At 40.2% G+C, this 18,409-nt stretch overlaps 1 protein-coding gene across 1 annotated transcript in view; it reads right to left on the bottom strand.

The window, feature by feature from the left end:
• LOC134063580 (CUB and sushi domain-containing protein 1-like) overlaps window positions 1-16,786 on the bottom strand; it is a 232,763-nt gene extending 215,977 nt beyond the window's left edge. The window contains exons 1-2 of the mRNA XM_062519171.1: window positions 16,711-16,786; window positions 16,339-16,398 (exon numbers count right to left, since the gene is read on the bottom strand). Of these exons, the coding sequence (XP_062375155.1) occupies window positions 16,339-16,398; window positions 16,711-16,786 (136 nt within the window). The remainder of the gene's footprint in view (window positions 1-16,338; window positions 16,399-16,710) is intronic.
• Between the last annotated feature and the right edge of the window lie 1,623 nt (window positions 16,787-18,409).

The raw sequence follows: 18,409 nt of genomic DNA, 5'->3' as shown, positions 1-18,409 counted from the left end.
ACGGTTAATATTCACGCAATGTTGGTCACAAAAGTCATTTGCATGCATTGCGTCCACTACACAAATGTGCTAACAAGATTTGGACGTTTGGAGCAGCCATGTTGATTTGTTTGGGGAGTGCAAAAAGTCTCTATAGTAACACCACCACTGTCACCAATCAGTGTTCATCAGCCAATCCACCAATCCATTTGTTGATTTAATAACTTCACAATCTCATCTTACTTCCATTTAAGTCTGCATGCAATGTTATGAAGTGACAGTAATTAACCCATTAAAAACGCATTTACAATCCAATGTGAACTTTAACAATCACACAGGAAATTAGCAATCAATGATGCATGCGAGAGGTTAATGAGGGCTACTTTCTTAAGGAGAAATTGACGCTGAAACCCCTCAAGCTTTATGTACAATCTTTAGCAAAATAAATATTGTGTAGCCAATAAAATGCAGGAAAGGATTACACGCGTAGCTCAATATACAAATCCACAAGTCCCTAAAATGCATAAATCAAACATCAATGCTATTCAACTTTTTAAAAGCTTTGCCCAAATGTACATGCTTTGATGTGACAGCATGACAGCAAATTCTAGATAATTATATTTTTATTCTCGCCGATCACAGATGGAGTAAACCATCTCTCCAAACAGCTGATGTTCTATGAGTACACAAAATATGGCTGAAAACATCCAGACTGTGATCAGATGACGCTGGCTCTGTTCAAACTGTAGGTTTAAAAGCTCGGCAACCTGCCAATGCTGCTGTGCCAACAAACAGGATTTAGTTGGGGATGCGTTCATCACTTGTTCGTGAGCAATGAGTAAGGTAATCAAGTGGGCAACACTACCAATGCACATGACCCCTTCGTCATGAGGCAAACACAATCAAGTCATATTGATGTCGTGACATGGTCATGTTATGACAGTCACAGCATTGCTTAATCAGTAATTGGTAAACCTAGAATCCCCTTTCATTACTGGTTGTAAATTATTCATAATGCTTCAGAATGATTGAGGCTTGCCCATGCATGTACAGTATGGGGGGGGGGTGGTTGAGTAGTGGTTTAACAGTAGTTAAATAGATTTGTCAGATGTTATTATGTGGAATAAATGCTTTATAATCATGTACAGTATAAATGTATTTAGAATGCTTTTTGGATATTCAGTTTACGTAAAATGATAGCCACAAATACCCATGACAGGGTGATCACAATTTGCTAATGTGGCTGTTGTGATATCTGCCATTCTGAGAGCCCTCAAGAAAAATGACAGATAATGATCATACATGTATGGCACAAAGGATTGTGTTACAACAAGGTTGGGTCTTATGAAGCAGATTGCAAGCAAAGTGTTACCTCTAAATATCGCTTGCTAAATAACTTAAATGTCCAAAAAAGAGAAAGAGGTGCATAACAACTGCAACAACATCTATTGATTGTCAACACAGGAACAGCGAACATTGCTTTAACCTTACAGCGTGTACTTTCTTTAATATCTGAACTGTCCATGTGAATTTCTTGCAAATCAAATTTTACAAAATAATGTTGCATAATGCATTATTTGGGTTTTTTTTATGATGAAGTATTCAATTCATCCGTCTGCTCAGCAAAGGTCTGATTTATTGCAAATTAAATACATTTATGGATTGGATTCTTTGCCCTGCATGTGAGTTTGCCCTTGTGCACTAACCTTGTATTCTGAAAGATGAACTACATCTTAATTGTCCTACCAATGGTATTGATTTATAGGTGTTATCACCATGTTGGTGCTCACCAGGTTTCTCCTCATTTCTTTGAGAGAAAGACCAAAGTGGGGGTCACACACTGGAATGGTTTACACTGGGGGAATCATTTCATACACGAAATTAAAAATGGCAATCGTGATGGATGCTTTGTTGTCTTCCTTTTGAAAGAACGAGGTAGGCTGACATAGTTAAGATGTTATTTACAGTCATTCAAATAATTTCATTAACATGGCTATTATCTAGTCTACACCATGTTGTCTTTGAAAAAAAGTTCCACAATATCCTATCAACTACAATGTATATCCACCAGTTTCATCTGCATTTCATATGTGAAGAGGGCAACTGTTCAAGAGTCTCAATTGCGTTAGAAACATGAGCAGACATTACTAGTACACTGGTTAATCACGTGGGCCCTCTCAAATCCATACCTCTTAATAAAGCTGGGCACATTTCACATTTGCATATGAGATAACATAAATTAGACAAACAATTCAAAAGAATCTCTTGGATTGATGGTAATTTTTTATGATAACATTCTGGAAGAATTATCACACTGCCGTAAAATAGAGCTACATAAAACAGATGCATCTGTCGGCTGAATCTCGGTTAATAATGCATTTCATCAGATTCGGCATGCCTATGTGGGTCCTTGATTTATACACTATATTAATATAAGTGCATGTATAGGGTGACTCAAAACTGCATTAAAAGTGAAATATGGAGTTTTGTGTGCCAAAAAAGCTTTGTGACTGTCTTTCTGGCAAGACTAAAGAACAGCAACATGCATGTATGTTGCTGAAAGGCATCCTATGTTAGTTTTTGTTCCTTCATATAACAGCTTCGAAGTCTTTCTGATGGTAAACAAACTTGTTATAGGGAGAATCATGCGCCCTCTACAGCCCTAGCCTAGCTGGCTACGGAAAACCAGTCTTGCAATGTGCTTGCCAACGTCCTGGGGAATCACAAATTTCTTTACAGCAATTGTACAATACCCTACAATTTGTATTGACTCATGTAATATTATCTTGTCAGTCGACATGGCTCTTCGGAAATTATCTTTGCAGGTTTGTAAATAAATCAACATGTACCATGTCCAAGAGAAAGAGTTTGTTTTTGCAACCATTGAATACAATACATACTGTAGGCTTACTTTCAACATCAGGGGAAGCCCAGGAGTGGAACAAAACCTACCTGAATTGGATACCTTTAAGATGATAGAAAGGGTTCTCATAAAAAAATCAATGGTTATTTTTGACTGAAATTGTGTGTTCCAATAAAAAGAGACGAAGTGCAAAGTTGGGAACCATTAACTTTATAACTGTTACTATGTTATGTTATGGCTATGTTCAATTTACCACAAAGCTCTGTCTGTCTAAATTGACTTGATAGAAGGCTATTTTCTCGCTGCTACTGTATGTCAGAAAAACATGATTCTCTTAGATAGATTCCTACTGCATCTATCAGCTAACAGCTGTCAGATTGGTTGTGAATACTTTTCTGTGGCTACTCGTTCTTGAGTCATGCTTTATGTTTCATGCCAGACTGGTGTTATTACAAGAAATTATGATGGAGTAGAATGGTGTTTTGGGTGTCTAACCATAATGACAATTTAGCAAAGTCATTGCAAATCCACTTTTGCACAAATATTTTGATTACTCAGACACTGAAACTGTTGTGTGATGTGTCATTACATTCATGATTAATTCCAGAGCCATAAAAATGCTGTTTTTAAATATATTTGCAGAAGTATGTAAGAAAAAAATGCTTTTGCTATTGCTATCTTATTCCAGAATTTTTCCAGGCATACCAATAGTAGAAAGCTAAATTTGCTTTCTTCGAATAGAAAGCTTTCGGCGTGTGTTGCTTTAACCCATGGAAAAGAGGATTTTTGCTCTGGATGACGGTTTTAGTCATTTTCTCCACTGAGAATTCAGCACAATAGCAACCAGAAAAAAGCCCAGCACAATGTTGTTGAGCCACACATTCTGCATGCCCTCTTTCCACTTGTTCCAGGCCAATACCACCCACTAATTACACATACAAGTGCAACTGCCTTGAGAGGAGTTTTTGACTGGCTATTGTTAATTAGACTTTTGTTTAAAAAAAAAAAGCTTCAACAGTTAACTGCAGACCCAAGAACACATTTAATCTTCAGCACTTTACTGAAGCTCCTTCTGGTGACCAGAGGCAGAATACATCTTCATAAATGTGGTGAGTGATGGTGGAAACAGACTGACCATTGCGCAAACCTTTGACATATTTTTTTTTATTTTTTTTTCATTAGTTAATTGAAGCTGGGTTACCAACCAAAGGCACCATTGACAAGCAAGAAATACATCAATCAGCTGAGTTCAAGAGATGTGTGATATTCTGTTAATTGGACTGTAATTAATATTACTACTTGACACATCATGATCAGTTGATACAGAGTGCTTAGTAACACATGGAAAGTGCACCTTGAAGAGGACTTTCCCTACCAAATAAAACTAAAATACTGCACACGATATTGTGTTAGCCCAACAAATCTTAGATTCTTAATAGATTTTAGATAACTTCTACTGCCCCTAGTGCTGGACTTTGTAATAAATGTGGGTGCCACAAACCTACAGCCTCGTGCTCAATGACCATAGCATTAGGCTAATAGTCCCTTAACATATGGCCTGTTATCGGTTACCTCATGCCCACTAGTAATATGTCAAGAGGAAGGCACAGAAAGATGTGAGCATTACAGTGGACTTGTTTTAATGACGTTCAGTTGGCAACAGTCCATTGCAGCATACATGCAAGTATAGTATGCATTTGGACTATGCCCTCTGGATATTGAGATGAAAATCTGAATATCAATACTCTGGTCAAAGGAGGGTTTAATAAACTAAATGTAGCGCTCACTGTGTAAGCTGACATAACAGTATAGGCCATGCTGCAATAAATCCAAGTAGAGGGGTCAAATGTGGTTGGAAAACACAATGGTGGTGTATTTGTAATTTGCTGATGTGATATGCAAGTAGTGGGGGTAAGTATCCGGTAACCCTTCTGAAAAGCCCTTTAGAGAGTAAATCTTTCTATTTCATTCACTATGGCTATACGGAGTGGGTGATCACCTCAATTTTGTGATGAGATCTTGAGCAGAGTGTTAAAGAATATGTTTTGGGACTTAAGACACTTAACTTTCAAAAGAGAATTCACAGGGACATCAGTGAAATAAAGTTTGCTTTGTATTATATATTGTTCCAGTCATCTTAATCATCTAATTTATTGCTCTTGGCTGGGTGAGTGGTGTGTTCAGTTCACTTATGTTTGCTTGTGAGTATCAGTGTGTTTGTGTGGTGTGTGTGTGTGTGTGTGTGTGTGTGTGCGTACAGTGTATGTGCGTACATGCGTGTGTGCATGTGTGTGAGAGTGTGTGACTGAGTGTGAGTGTGTGTGTGTGTGTGTGTGTGTGTGTGTGTGTGTGTGTGTGTGTGTGTGTGTGTGTGTGTGCAATGCCTCATGCAACCAATTGTTGTTGTTTTATTTTATTATTTATGCAGTCTTTGCCTTTGCCTTGCGGTGATTTACAACAAATGGATTTTACTTGTGTTCAAAGATCCAACATTAATGTACAAATAAACCTCTAACGAGGAGCCATGTGATTGCTGTTCCAGCCCACACTATCAAGATGTCCTTTTAACACCATGATGACCAAGGCCACAGGTTTATCAAAGCTACTCAACGACCACTTCTCCAACAAGCAGGAGCAGGTGCACAGCAATACAAACAGACTTGATTAGCAGAGTAACACACAACACACTCCCACTGCCTTTCTTCCTTTCTCTCTCTCTCTCTCTCTCTCTCTCACACACACACACACACACACACACACACACACACACACACACACACACAGAAAGAGAGAGAGAGGGAGAGAGAGAGAATGTGTGCAAGCTTGAGTGGAGGTTTCTAAAGATGTCATGCACCTGTCCTGAAACACCTTGGCCACACAGCCCACTCTCATCTTAAGTTGAAGAGAGCCTCTTTCCATTCCACTGCTCCCACAATGCCTTCATCCAAAGAGAAAAGGCAGAAGAGATGCCCTGCAGTGGTTTTGACTAAACAACAACACACTCTCCCCCACAGAATCTGTCTGTCACTGTATCATACGCTCTCCATCTCTCTCTCTTTCAACTTCTCATTCTCCATCTCTTTTTCCCACTCTAACCACCATCCCTCTCTCTCTCTGTGTCTTTTTTTTAGCTGCATCATGCTAGCCTGCTCGTTAATGGTGTCTGTGAACCTTACTCATAACCTGAACAAAGACTGTGATATGTTCACACACACACACACACACACACACACACACACACACACACACACACACACACACACACACACACACACACACACACACACACAGCTCAGTATTTGTATGCGTCCTGGTGCTCTGCCTGCATACATGCTGACTGTGTGCAGCGCTAGGGATACTGGAGGCGCTGATTAAAAGGGATCCCTCGGAGAGGTGTGCTGGGGGAGCCTCCGGCCCTTTCATGGTGCTGCGCGTCAGGCAAAACATGACACAGGGATGCGGGCCTCACAGCTAAACAGCTTCACATCCTCCGCCGTTAACTATACTTACAACAACAGGGAACCGGCGCAGCAAACAACAACTATCCAACAACAACAGCGATAATAATAATGATAACGTATAAAATATATGATACGCTGTTTTAGAGTATATGTACATACACAGAAACTAAAATAATTAAACATCCCTGCTGAAAAAACCAGCCTGACCAGCTAAAGGTGGTTTGCTGGTTGACCAGCTTGTTAACCATCTTATTTGACCACCCTTTGATGGTTAACCAGCTAGACCAGCAAAACTCTCGCGAAAACACGCCTTCAGCTGGTTTACCCAGCTTATGATGGTAATTCAGCTGGTTTTGATTGTCGTACCACCTTAAGCTGGTCATTTTAGTTGGTGTTGCTGGTCTACATTGCTGGTTTTTACTGGCCACGCCAGCTTATGTTGGTTATTCTAGAAAACCAGCTTGACCATCTTTGTCAAGCTTGACAGGCTGGTCACCAGCATGACCATCTTAAACCAGTTGTATCCCAAACGACCAGCTTCCTCAGATGGTCACGCCAGCATGTCTAGCTGGTGGCCTAACCAGCTACACCAGCAAAGACCAGCAATAATAACTGTGTTTTGGGCAAAGACCAGCAAAGACCAGCTAAAACCAGCTACCAGCCTAAGCTGGTTTCTTGCTGTTTTTTTCAGCAGGGATAAGACGAGAGAGGGAGGAGTGAAGGAATACAGAGAGAGCCACAAGGAATTGAGAACACAGCCTCTCTGGTGGTGCTGTAATGCTGTGGTATTTCTGTGTTAAGACATACTTAATGGCGCCTGTGCAATTTAAGTTCTTTGAAAGATAAAGTAAGCTATGCATAATTCATTAGCTTAATGTGACATTTGTGTGGAGGAAGTCCACACCTAAAATAGGGCACATCTCTGTTTGGTTCCTGCAGCCACGCCAGACACACCCAAATCATTCAGATCATGACAGCTTCTTTGTTTCTGCTCACAAAGTCATATGCAGACGACAGTTACTGATGCAGGCGTGATCTCACCAACATAAAGAAGATTTGCTGCAGGCCACAGCACCCCTCCACTCCTGCAATTAAGCAACTTTGATACACCTACAGGCTGTGCAAATCAGAGGAACACCGCCCCCACATACAGACAGATCAAAAAGATGTGTAATTACAATATTATAGAGCGATTACAATGACCATTTTGGATTAGAGATTGACAGATTGCAGCCGCAGTTCATCTTGGCCTTCGTCTCACTTGACTAAAGTTATAATAAAGGCTCCTTTTAATCCTTGGTTTCCATGGTTACATCAGTTATAGTTCTGTGTAATTCTGCACTAAAATTATGCAATGGTTGGTTGCAATAAAATAAAATAAGCAGACATGTTTTTTTTCTTTTTTTATATATAAAAAAAGAAAACATCGATTTAAATTGTGTTGCAATTAGCGAGCAATGTCTGGTCACTATCATTACAGTCAGGTCTCCAATCTCCTCGGTCTGTGTTTTTGTTGTCTGGGATGATCAATCTTTATTCCACACAATTTTGCACCATTTCAAGAAATAGAAAGAGCAAACACATTTCAGTTGACAAAACACTGCCTTCTCTGAGTTGGCCCAACATCATTTTCACCCAGCACACATCAAACACGGGCAACAGGCTAATCAATAATTAAATCACCGGTAGAAGTGTGGGTGGAGATGCTTATTTTTTAAGAAATTGGCTCGTTACTTGGCTTGCGAAATGAGCCGTAGACGTCCTCATGACAGCGCGGTGATGATGTTTAAGGCGATACTAAATAATGCATGACTGACGAAAACAAAGGAGCGGCGGGCTGCGAGCAGTCGAGGCAGAGATGGATGGCATTATATCCCCGTAATTTCCTCTCGCATGCGCCCTCCTTTCCATCCCTGGTGCAAAAAAAAAAAAAAACACCCCTGCGTTTGTTAGGATTTATGGAACACGCCCTCGTCACTGTTGCTTACTGAGGGGATCGCGTACAAATGCAGTAAACAAATTCCCCTCACTCTCCCTCTCCATCTCTCTCTCTCTCTCTCTTTTGCTCTCTCGCTCGCTCCCTCCCTCTCTCCCTCCCTCTGTTCCTCTCCTCAAAGGGGCTCTATGCAACCTATGGCCAGCTAGCCAGCATGCAAACACATGACTAACAGCTCTGAACACAATTATTATTGACCACAACTTGTAAAACTGACTGTTCAGCACACATTACCTCACTGGAGGCATCTTCCAGACAGCAATAATGGGCTCTCTTTTAGCCACATCGTCTGAATCAATGACTCAAGTGCAGAAATGAGAGAACATAACTAATTCATGGAAAACAGCAACACATGCATACAGCAGCATATACTGTACAGTATGACTATTGTAAAATGATGGCACACGCGTAAAATCGCAACACAACAGAGACTTTCCAACCTGAAATTGCCTTGATAATCGATAGATTAATATGAAGCATGCCATAAAAGCATACGGCTGTAGAGCAGAGAAGATTCAGCTGTGTCTCAGGCTCTGCCACTCAATCTCTCGGCCTCTGTGGCATCTCCCAGGTAGGGTAAAAAAGTGCTTGCGAGCTACGCATTAATCAATAGTTTGAACTCCCCCGCATCAAAGTGTGTTTAAAGCAATAGAACTGCTATAGCAGTCAGCGTGACAAGGGCGCATGGCAAGATAAGAGGGGAGAACCTTTGCCAGGACCAGCGGCCAACTAAGCTTGATTGGATTTTGTGTCAGATATAAGTGCCAAAAGAATGTAAGCAGAGATACGCAGCTGAGTCGCCGTGGCTGGACTGAAATAAGAAGCCCTATCAAACTGCAGGAAGGCTAAGCCTGATACCGCCACACAAAGTTTGGTCAAAGTAGGAGGATAGGGGAGGAAAAGGCCCAGAACAAGCATAAATTATATAGGGATTAGCTGATCTGAACCGATGAAATTGAAAATGGATGGGAAAAGCTGTGGGTCAACTGCCAAAAAAAGATTCTAAAAAAAATGTACATTATTATGTTGACATCCATTCTAATTATTACAAAGATATTTTCATAAGCTGACTAATTCCTGTTTCTACAAGAGCACATTGCTATTCATGAATTTGCTTACCCTATCAAATGTCCTCAGAGGCTTTGCATGTCAAGTCCTGCACCAAACTTCTAAGTATGTGACATTGCTCCTTAGAGGTGACCAAAAAGTAATGACAAGTTATCAATCAAATCAAAGTAGCTACATGCTAATTTTCCATGGCCCATTACCCCAGTCTCTAAAGGTTTGGCTGATACGTTCCAAAAGGTAGCCTTTTACTGTTTACTGTCAGTGTTTTGAGGACTAGGACAAGAATAGCTACCGTTTTATGGCTATGCCTATAATTTGCCTCAGAGTTGCTATTAGCAACACTTTTAAGGAGTGAGTGAGCTATCTGGCTTTGGCTAGATGCACACAGAAAGAAAAACAAAACAGTCTCGGGGACTGTCCTGGACTCTATAATCAGCTAAATCGACTCAAATTTAAACACAGGCTGGCCGTATTAATCACTCTGGAACCTTCCAAACACATCTCCATCTCCGCCTGCCAATGACTTAACGCGTGGACACCACTCATAGGAGGGAGGAGGCGGACTCCCACAGAGGCCAAGTCTGGTGGAAGACCGCAAAAAAAAAAATCATCACTTACAGCATCTTCATTCCTCAGAAATATCACACAGAAATGCTGTGGCTCTTATTTGAACAGATCATGTTGTTTAGCACCATTTTTGATGCTGATATTTGCATTAGAAAGGATACTCATTACACAACTCATGTTTGATGGAGTGTGTATTCCTATACACATATATCACTGGGGAAGATTAATTTGTAAGTGGTTTTAATTTAGGAGAACTGTATATGAATTATGTATTCAGCTATATTTCATGATTTTACAGAATCTCAGCTACGGTGCTGGATTAGCCAGGGAATACCCATATGAACCTTTGGAAAATGTGGGCTTTGCTCTGCAGGTCCGTCTGGTGTGCCTGGCCATTGAAGCCAATCTCCAATGTCCCTAAAACACGGGCACGCATATACAATCCCTGTTCTGGCATGGACGTGTATTTCTTTGGAATTAAGTAAACAGCTGTGTTTGAGACCTTAGTTTACAAGATTACTGCACTTCTGGAACGATTTGGTAAGAGTTTAATGCACCAATTTAAGATTAATTTCACTGCTAGTTACGCCCCTGCTGGAAGTCGTAAGTCAATGAACCTTTTCCAGACCCACTCTCAATTGAGAACGATCTGGTGTCAACAAGGCTAATATTGTGTATAAAAAGTATAAAATCACAACAGATCACTGTGGTGTTCATGTCTGGGTACTGTGATTAATTGAGCAGTCCCTTAAACAGATGACTCACTAAGACGCATCTGAACAGTGGAAAATAGCAAGACTGTTTAGCTGCTTTATCTGTGTTTGGTTTAACTAAAACACTGACATTTAGATTTAAAAATGTCGGTTTGTAGAGCAATTACCTACTTTGTCTTTGAAAACCTAATATGTTGTTTCCTTGTACAACCCTCTGGTACAGTATATTGCTTCATTTTGTTTTGTTTCAATGGCATAAAACGGACGTTAAGACGACTAAGCCAGACATCAGACGCAAAATAAAAGTGTAATTTGTTAAATGCTGTATGTCTACTGAGGTTTTGAGAAATTATTTAATCCTATAATATCCTACACACACACAAACACACCACACCACACCACACACACACACACACACACACACACACACACACACACACACACACACACACACACACACACACACACACACACACACACACACACACACACACACACACACACACACACACACACACACCGCACACACCACACACACACACACACACACACACACACACACACACACACACACTACCTTAACCTTGATGCCCCCTTTGTCTCCAAGCTTTTAAGTCATCAGAAATTCAAGGGGAGCAAAGCATCGCTGTCAGCCGTCTCATCAAGGCGAGCGAGGGGAGCATTTGTGGAGGACTTAAGCACACTCCTGAAAGGCTGTCATTGAGCAGCACTGTGGAGCATGACGACGCATGTTTTAGAAATGATTTCCCCATCAACATGGTGTCAGAACTGACATCATTACCCACAACGCATACAATGCATGCTGTCCTGACAGAACGCAAAAAAGGCAGCCAAGTGACTTCAACACTGCACAGACAGGAAGCAGGAGCGTGCGAGAGAGTGTGTGTACGTGTGTGTGTGTGTCTGTGTGTGTGTGTGTGTGTGTGTGTGTGTGTGAGAGAGAGAGAGAGAGAGAGAGAAAGAGAAAGAAAGAGAGAAAGAGAGAGAGAGTGCAAGCGGACACAACAGCCACCCGAGCACAAAAGCATCCATCTACAAGCAAAACAAAACATCGTTTCCAGGTCATCAGCCAAGCATGTCTATAAGGTTACAGGACGGGGACTTTCTTTTTTTTTTTTGGGGTCTTCTTCCTGCTCTCTTTTTGGCTCAAGTCTATATTCCAATCAGTCCCTTCAGCACGATTTAGGTAAGTCACTAATCATTCGCAACACCCTCATGCCAGTTGGTCATCCAGTGCCAGCTCAGCCGCTTGATGGAACAAAGCTGTCAGCTGCCTGATTGATCTCCCCTGTTTTCCCCTCTCTTCTCCTGGATATTATTAATCAAATGTGCACACAGGAAACAGGCATCATTTGCTGCTTTTCGTGCATAGGCCACTGTGTCAGCACTTGTATGTTATAAATTGGCACATGGCAGAGTGCCACAGCCTTGCACTGCTCACGTGCTCCAGAAGTTCAAGCTGAAGACTGGAGACCCTTGAATTGCTTTGGTACATACACTGACATATACCACTATGCTGATGTCTTTTTAAAGTACCAGTGAAAGATAACCGCTGCTGACTGATCCAGAGTTTTGAATTACATGCACTACTTACTCCAGTCTAGATAAGCAGCATATGCTGCAGGAGATTTCCATCATTTCCTAATTGATTTGAATCACTCTTGAGATATCAATGTAGTTTTGGCCAACCTAATGGAAGTTGTGGACTCTTTTTTTAACTGAATACTACTACTACTACTACTACTACTACTACTACTACCACCACCACTATTACTATTGCTACTACTGCTAGGCCTACTCCTACTAGCCTACAGTACTACTACTACTACTACTACTACCACTACTGCTATTGCTACTACTAGCCTACTCCTACTACTAGGCTACGTACTATTACCACTTCTATTATTTTCCTATTGCTGCTACTACTACTACTACAACTACTATCATTAGGCTACTGTTGCTGCTACTACTACTAGGCTACTACTGTAGCCTAGGCTACTACTAGCCTACTAGAACTACTTACTACTACTACTAGCCTACTACTACCACCACCACTACTCTTAGGCCTATTTGTATGACTAATAATAAGAATATCATACAACAATAACAATATTTTTAAAAGTCTTACAAGAGCCCTATATGCTCTACAAAAATATAACTGTTTAAAAGTACTCAAAGTGCATAATGTTGTTTTCCTCTGCATCTTAGCATAATGACAGAGGAACGGACTCTGATCAAGCATTGCTAACGTTGCTAGCAATGACTAGCCTACTCACCGTTTTACTTCCCAAACAATTCCTTTTTCAAATCGACGACCCACCGCCTCCATATTGCAACATAACGTTACTTTGCAAGAACATGCATAACTTTGTTCGACTGTCATGAATATTTGAAATGTCCATTTAGCCTACATTAAGTACAAGTTAGCCAAACTTACTCTTACCTGTCCAGGAGCAAATGAACAACACTGAACTCTGTCTTCAAATTCTTCTCCGTTTTCAGCCGTCTCAATCTCCTATACAAATCCTTGTTTGTAGGCTATTTTAGATTCATAAGGCCTTTTACGTTTCATAACGTTGGACATTTTTTATCCGACACCTTTGTAGTTGCAGCTGTGGTGCCTAGCAGAGCTGGCAACATGGCTGGCAACCACCAGGATGCAGAAACACTAACTTCCTGATTAGTAGATAACTGTAGGGCAGGGCAGCGCATCAGACCAAAACACAACATAAAAAGGGCCGATGGTTCATACTTTTTATTGATCCTTAAACCCTCCTGCATCACATATTAAAAATCTACCGATTTATATTTAGTGGAACATAGGCTACTTTTTTTCAAGGTCAAAGGTAGCAATTTCCAATGCATTTTGCCATTGGGATTTACTACAGGTGAAATGGGTAAAATTTTAAACTATGGACCATCATATTGAAACTTTCACAGTTGTTTACTCACATTAAGGCAAATATTCTTTTGTAGGCTATTGCAAGTTTTCTGAAATGTGATGTTTAGATATGCAAATGAGACCATAGCATAGGCTATTTCTAGAAAACTAAATCTAATCTGAACAATATAGATTCAGATTCATACAGTCAGCTTCAAAATAATTGCTGCATTTTGCTTATAGCCTATATTGGATACCAAAAGCCTATAGCCTACAAAGGGAATATTAGATATCACTTCATATCACCTCAAAAATGAGGAAATCAAGTCAAGTCAAAATCAATGTGTTTCAATGGAAGTAGGCTATGTTAGGCCTATAGAACAAATGATTGTCAATGATATGGTATGATGGAAGTACAGTATCTCAATGCCAAGTCACATAAGGAAGACATTGACCTTTAAGACAACATATCAAGTGACTTGGCATGCATTGAGATACTTCCAACCCCACAAGCACAACCATTGCACTAATGGATATTAAGCATAGAGAGTGAATGGGGGGTTCTTTTGTGAGGACCACCAAGTAGGCTAGGCTACCGCTAAAAACTGACATTGCGCAATGTCCAAGTCCAAATGCCAAGTTAAAGGAATATGAAAAAGAAGCAATTTTGAGTGCATGCTATGTTGTGATTGTTAAGGGGGGATACTGAGATGGTTGGAAAATGTGGGAGTCGGCAAAAGTGTTTTGAATGGCAGACATTGAAAATAAGTTGCTGCAGTGGACTTTGACTAATTATTATCATTATTATTCAGAGATGCAAAGTAACTATGTAGAAATAGCCTACTTACGTTCAGTAGCTCGTGTAACTGTACTCGTGTAACTGTATTTTAATAGGGAAAACATGGAGGTGTTTGGTCGCTTCTAACTTCATCTCTGTTTGGATCTGAATGCATTGGGCTAGCTAAGTGCTAAGTTGCGCCGCGAACCAGAGCCAGTGAGTGCACGCATTGAAACGTGAGAGGTATGTAACTCGTCTTAGTTAAGGGAATAACATTAATATGAAAAAAACGGTGAAGTGTTCCTTTAAAATAAAATAATTTTCTTCACTGAAAAAGCTCTGGTATTATCTCTGTTCCACCTGCGGTCCAAATGACCACAGTCATCCAATATTTTTTTCAGCCCTGTCCCTTGTTGTAAAGGTTTCTCTGGATTTCATGATAATAAACATTATTCTTCCATAATTTCATGATTTGCGTGCACATACATTTAAACAGAGCAACGAATACCTCCATATCTTAACTTCTGATTGACTCAAGTCTTTCTGCTGCTCTTTTTTATCCCCATGGTTCCAGTTCAACTAGTTGTGAAATGTTCCTCCTTTGGTTGACTATCATTACACAACTTTTCCAGCCTTTTGTTACCCCTGTTCCAACTTTTTTGAGACGAGTTGCTGGCATCAAATTCAAATATTTTCCATGAAATAGTCAAATGTCTCTCCTTTAACAAATGATATGCTTTAGTCATTGAATGCACAATACATTCTATATATGAGCTTATCTGCTCCGGTTGAGAGACCACTGATTTCTTCAGTATCTGATGACTAGAACTAGCTGGTTGTACTGTACATCATGCCTCTTATTACACAGCTTCTCAGAGAAATCAATACTCTGAGCAATAGCAGATATACGTATAATATAACGTATAAGCTCACAATCCCATGACTATTCATTATGTTCATTATGTAATATTCAAATATCCAACCTTTAAATGTTTTTCACTGACAAATTAGAATTGCAGTTACTGTAATGCTCCATGTTATCAAACATTAGCTCAAAGTAGCACCACAGTACCACTCAGAGAAAATATTTATTACGCCTTATTAAGCTTATCATCATTTATGTGCATATGCAATGCAAGTTGCAAGTTATATTCAACCTGGGAATGAGGATGCGTTGCACACTTAAAATGCAATGAGAGCAGGAGACTGAGGCATCGGGAGTACATGTGCATGGCTTGCCTTGATCCTGCATCGATCCAAGGGGCCAAATCAAAACAAACCAGAGTGCCTCATATCAACTCGACTTCTCAGAGGACAACGTAAAAGTCAATAAACACAGCACCTCCCTGACTGACAACTTCAGTCTGAAATCAAACATCTCTGGCAGAAATTGCATTACTAGATATCTGGGCAACCATGGTCACTTGTCTTGTGGGTTTACATGCAGACTGAAAGATACATGCTATTGCAGGTCTTTGTTAACCTGCCAGTGGGGTTCAACCAATGACTATTTTTTTCACATCTATGACTAGCCTATTTGAAAATGCAGGATGTGAAGATATAGGCTGATAACCCTATATATGAGATAATGATGAATATTCCACTGTTTGATTCATTGATCCGGTGAGAAAGGTGAAGGCTCCTCGCATATTTTCTTTGTGAAAGGCTCCTGTACTGTGAGCTGCACAATAATCTTGAGTGTGTGTGAGTAATTTAAAATGTAAAATCCCATTGATACAGATATCACAGAATCACAATCAACCCCAGGCTTACAAAGCAACATCAGATCCACTCTTAGCTCCTGTAGGCTGACAATGAAGAGCAGAGAGGCTGATCAATGCACGCGGTGCCTCCCTGTTCAATATCAGAGCAAACAAATAAATAAATAAATAAATAACGATTTTTTAAAAACTTTGTGGGTGTATAATGGTGGCATGACTTTGGTTTACCTTCAAAGGGTACAAACCTCTTTGCTGTGAGTCATCCGGGTAGTGTTATTATTATCATGTACCGAGAGCACGCTGTTGGAGCAGACAGGCCCTGTGGTTTCTATTCTCGGCCTTGCGCAGGTCTAATGCATGCAATCACATACACTCAGATTTACAATGGCACCTTTGATATTTATGGTGCAAACCAAGCTGAAATGTCTTGAACATCACTTCAGAGAGCTCAGACTTTATTTCAGTTTAATGCTGTGTTTATAACCTATCTTTTTTTTTCTCTCCCTCCTCTCCTACGGAATACAGAAAGGTTATGAGGAATGGTGTCCTTGAGGCCACCCTTGGAAAAACTCAGACTGTTGGCATCTTGACGGGGATTTACTGTTATTCTGCTGTTGTGCTCCCCAGATATAATTTTTTCTGGCTCTAATATTATGCTTCACCCTGACAGCCAAACAAACACAGCACTTCCAGGTTCTTCTCTTGGAAGTGCAGCAAAACCTTCATCACCTGACGCATGGCCAGTTTCACTAAACAGACATTAAAAGGCACTGGTCAAATTCTTTCAGGGTCCATCAAAATCTCCATCAACTGAGAGACAATGAATATCAAACTAAACTGTCTCACTAAACCAGCAACAAGAAGAAGCAGCCTGAAGATTGATAGGATTTGTTGGTTTGTAGGTCAACTATAGTCATGTTGGTTGAATAATTAATGATGCTATAATGGACTTCTTATTTTAGCACAAAGTTGTGTTACATGTAACCCTTTTATCATCAACTAGCCCTTTTAATTTAGCACATCTCATAACAATATTGATTGATGTCAATGAAGAGACATCATGAAATAATTTGCCACTTTTGAAGCATGTCTCGCATTAAAAAAAAGAAACAAAAAAGTGGTGCATTTTCACTATTACGTAAACCCCTGTATCTGGGAAAAAAAGCCTCAGACTTTTTTTTTTTGCTTGTTTGTTTCCATCTCTTAGGCTATGGCCCAAATGCCCCCAGCTCCCTAAAGCATGGCCAGGCCGAATCAGGGCTGAATGAGAGACTTCTTGAATGGTAAACAACAAGACGATACAGCCAGACACATGAGACAGGAAGCTTTATTCTAGGTTGTTTAGCTATGGTTATGAAACGTATTTAAAGAGAAAATTCTAAGGAAATAACACTGGAAAAACAGCCGTTTTTCACAGTTTCCAAAACAGAACACAGTTTCCAAAAATGTCATGACATATTTAAATGCCATTCTATTTTTTTTTTTACATATACTCATGCAACTTTCGCTAGTTCCTTGCATTGTTCTCTGTCTCCTTCGGCCATTTTTTTTCCAGCCTGCGGCTTTTCCCCAGACACTGGGGTTTTACCCCACAGCAGAAATGCACCTCACATGTCCCTGATATTGCAACTTGCAAAGGGAACAGAAGAATGAGGCTATTCACCGGAGCTAAGGCCCAAGGAAACACCCCAAGCTGGCCCCAATCTCAAGCAGTAAAAGGCCATTGTACAAGGGTCATATGGAAATTAATTTCCATGCTATGTGGTCATGGGAAGGACTGATCAACACACTGCCATTCCAACTCCCTGCAGTTTGTGGCCTAGGTCGATCACCCCTTTAAAATGTAAAACAACAAACATCATAAGTCACCAAGCTAGCATGCTTGATCAACTGTGTTGTGCCAGCTGTGCTGCTTTTGGTCTTTGGAAAATACTCCTTAGCTGATTTAAGAGCAATTTGCACTGTGTTCTAAAATAATCTATGGTGAACACACAGTGCTTACAACCCTCTAAAAATACTGTCAAACAGTCTCGCATTGCTTTGGAAAACCACATATGCATTCAAATGAACTAACACATCTGGCCCACATTATAACTTGAAGTGTGAAAATTCAGTATCTCATCAGTAGAGGTTGCAAAGGAAATTAAAAATATAAGAAGAGTTTCTATAATTCTTTTAAGTGACAAAAAATCTACTAAAATACATTTCCAATGGTCAGCAGTGAACTTATTACAGACGTGTTTGTGCACAACACTTCTGTGTATGTTTAATTACGACTCAGCACATTAAGCCACATCACCATAAATGGATCTGTTGGCTCTAACATCATTTTTCACCTTCAATGGTTTCATTTCAGTTCTT

Source organism: Sardina pilchardus, chromosome 18 (assembly GCF_963854185.1).
Source record: "Sardina pilchardus chromosome 18, fSarPil1.1, whole genome shotgun sequence".
Classification (NCBI taxonomy): domain Eukaryota; kingdom Metazoa; phylum Chordata; class Actinopteri; order Clupeiformes; family Clupeidae; genus Sardina; species Sardina pilchardus.
The sequence above is the reverse complement of the archived record's forward strand: the minus strand, read 5'-3'. Positions and strand labels throughout refer to the sequence as shown.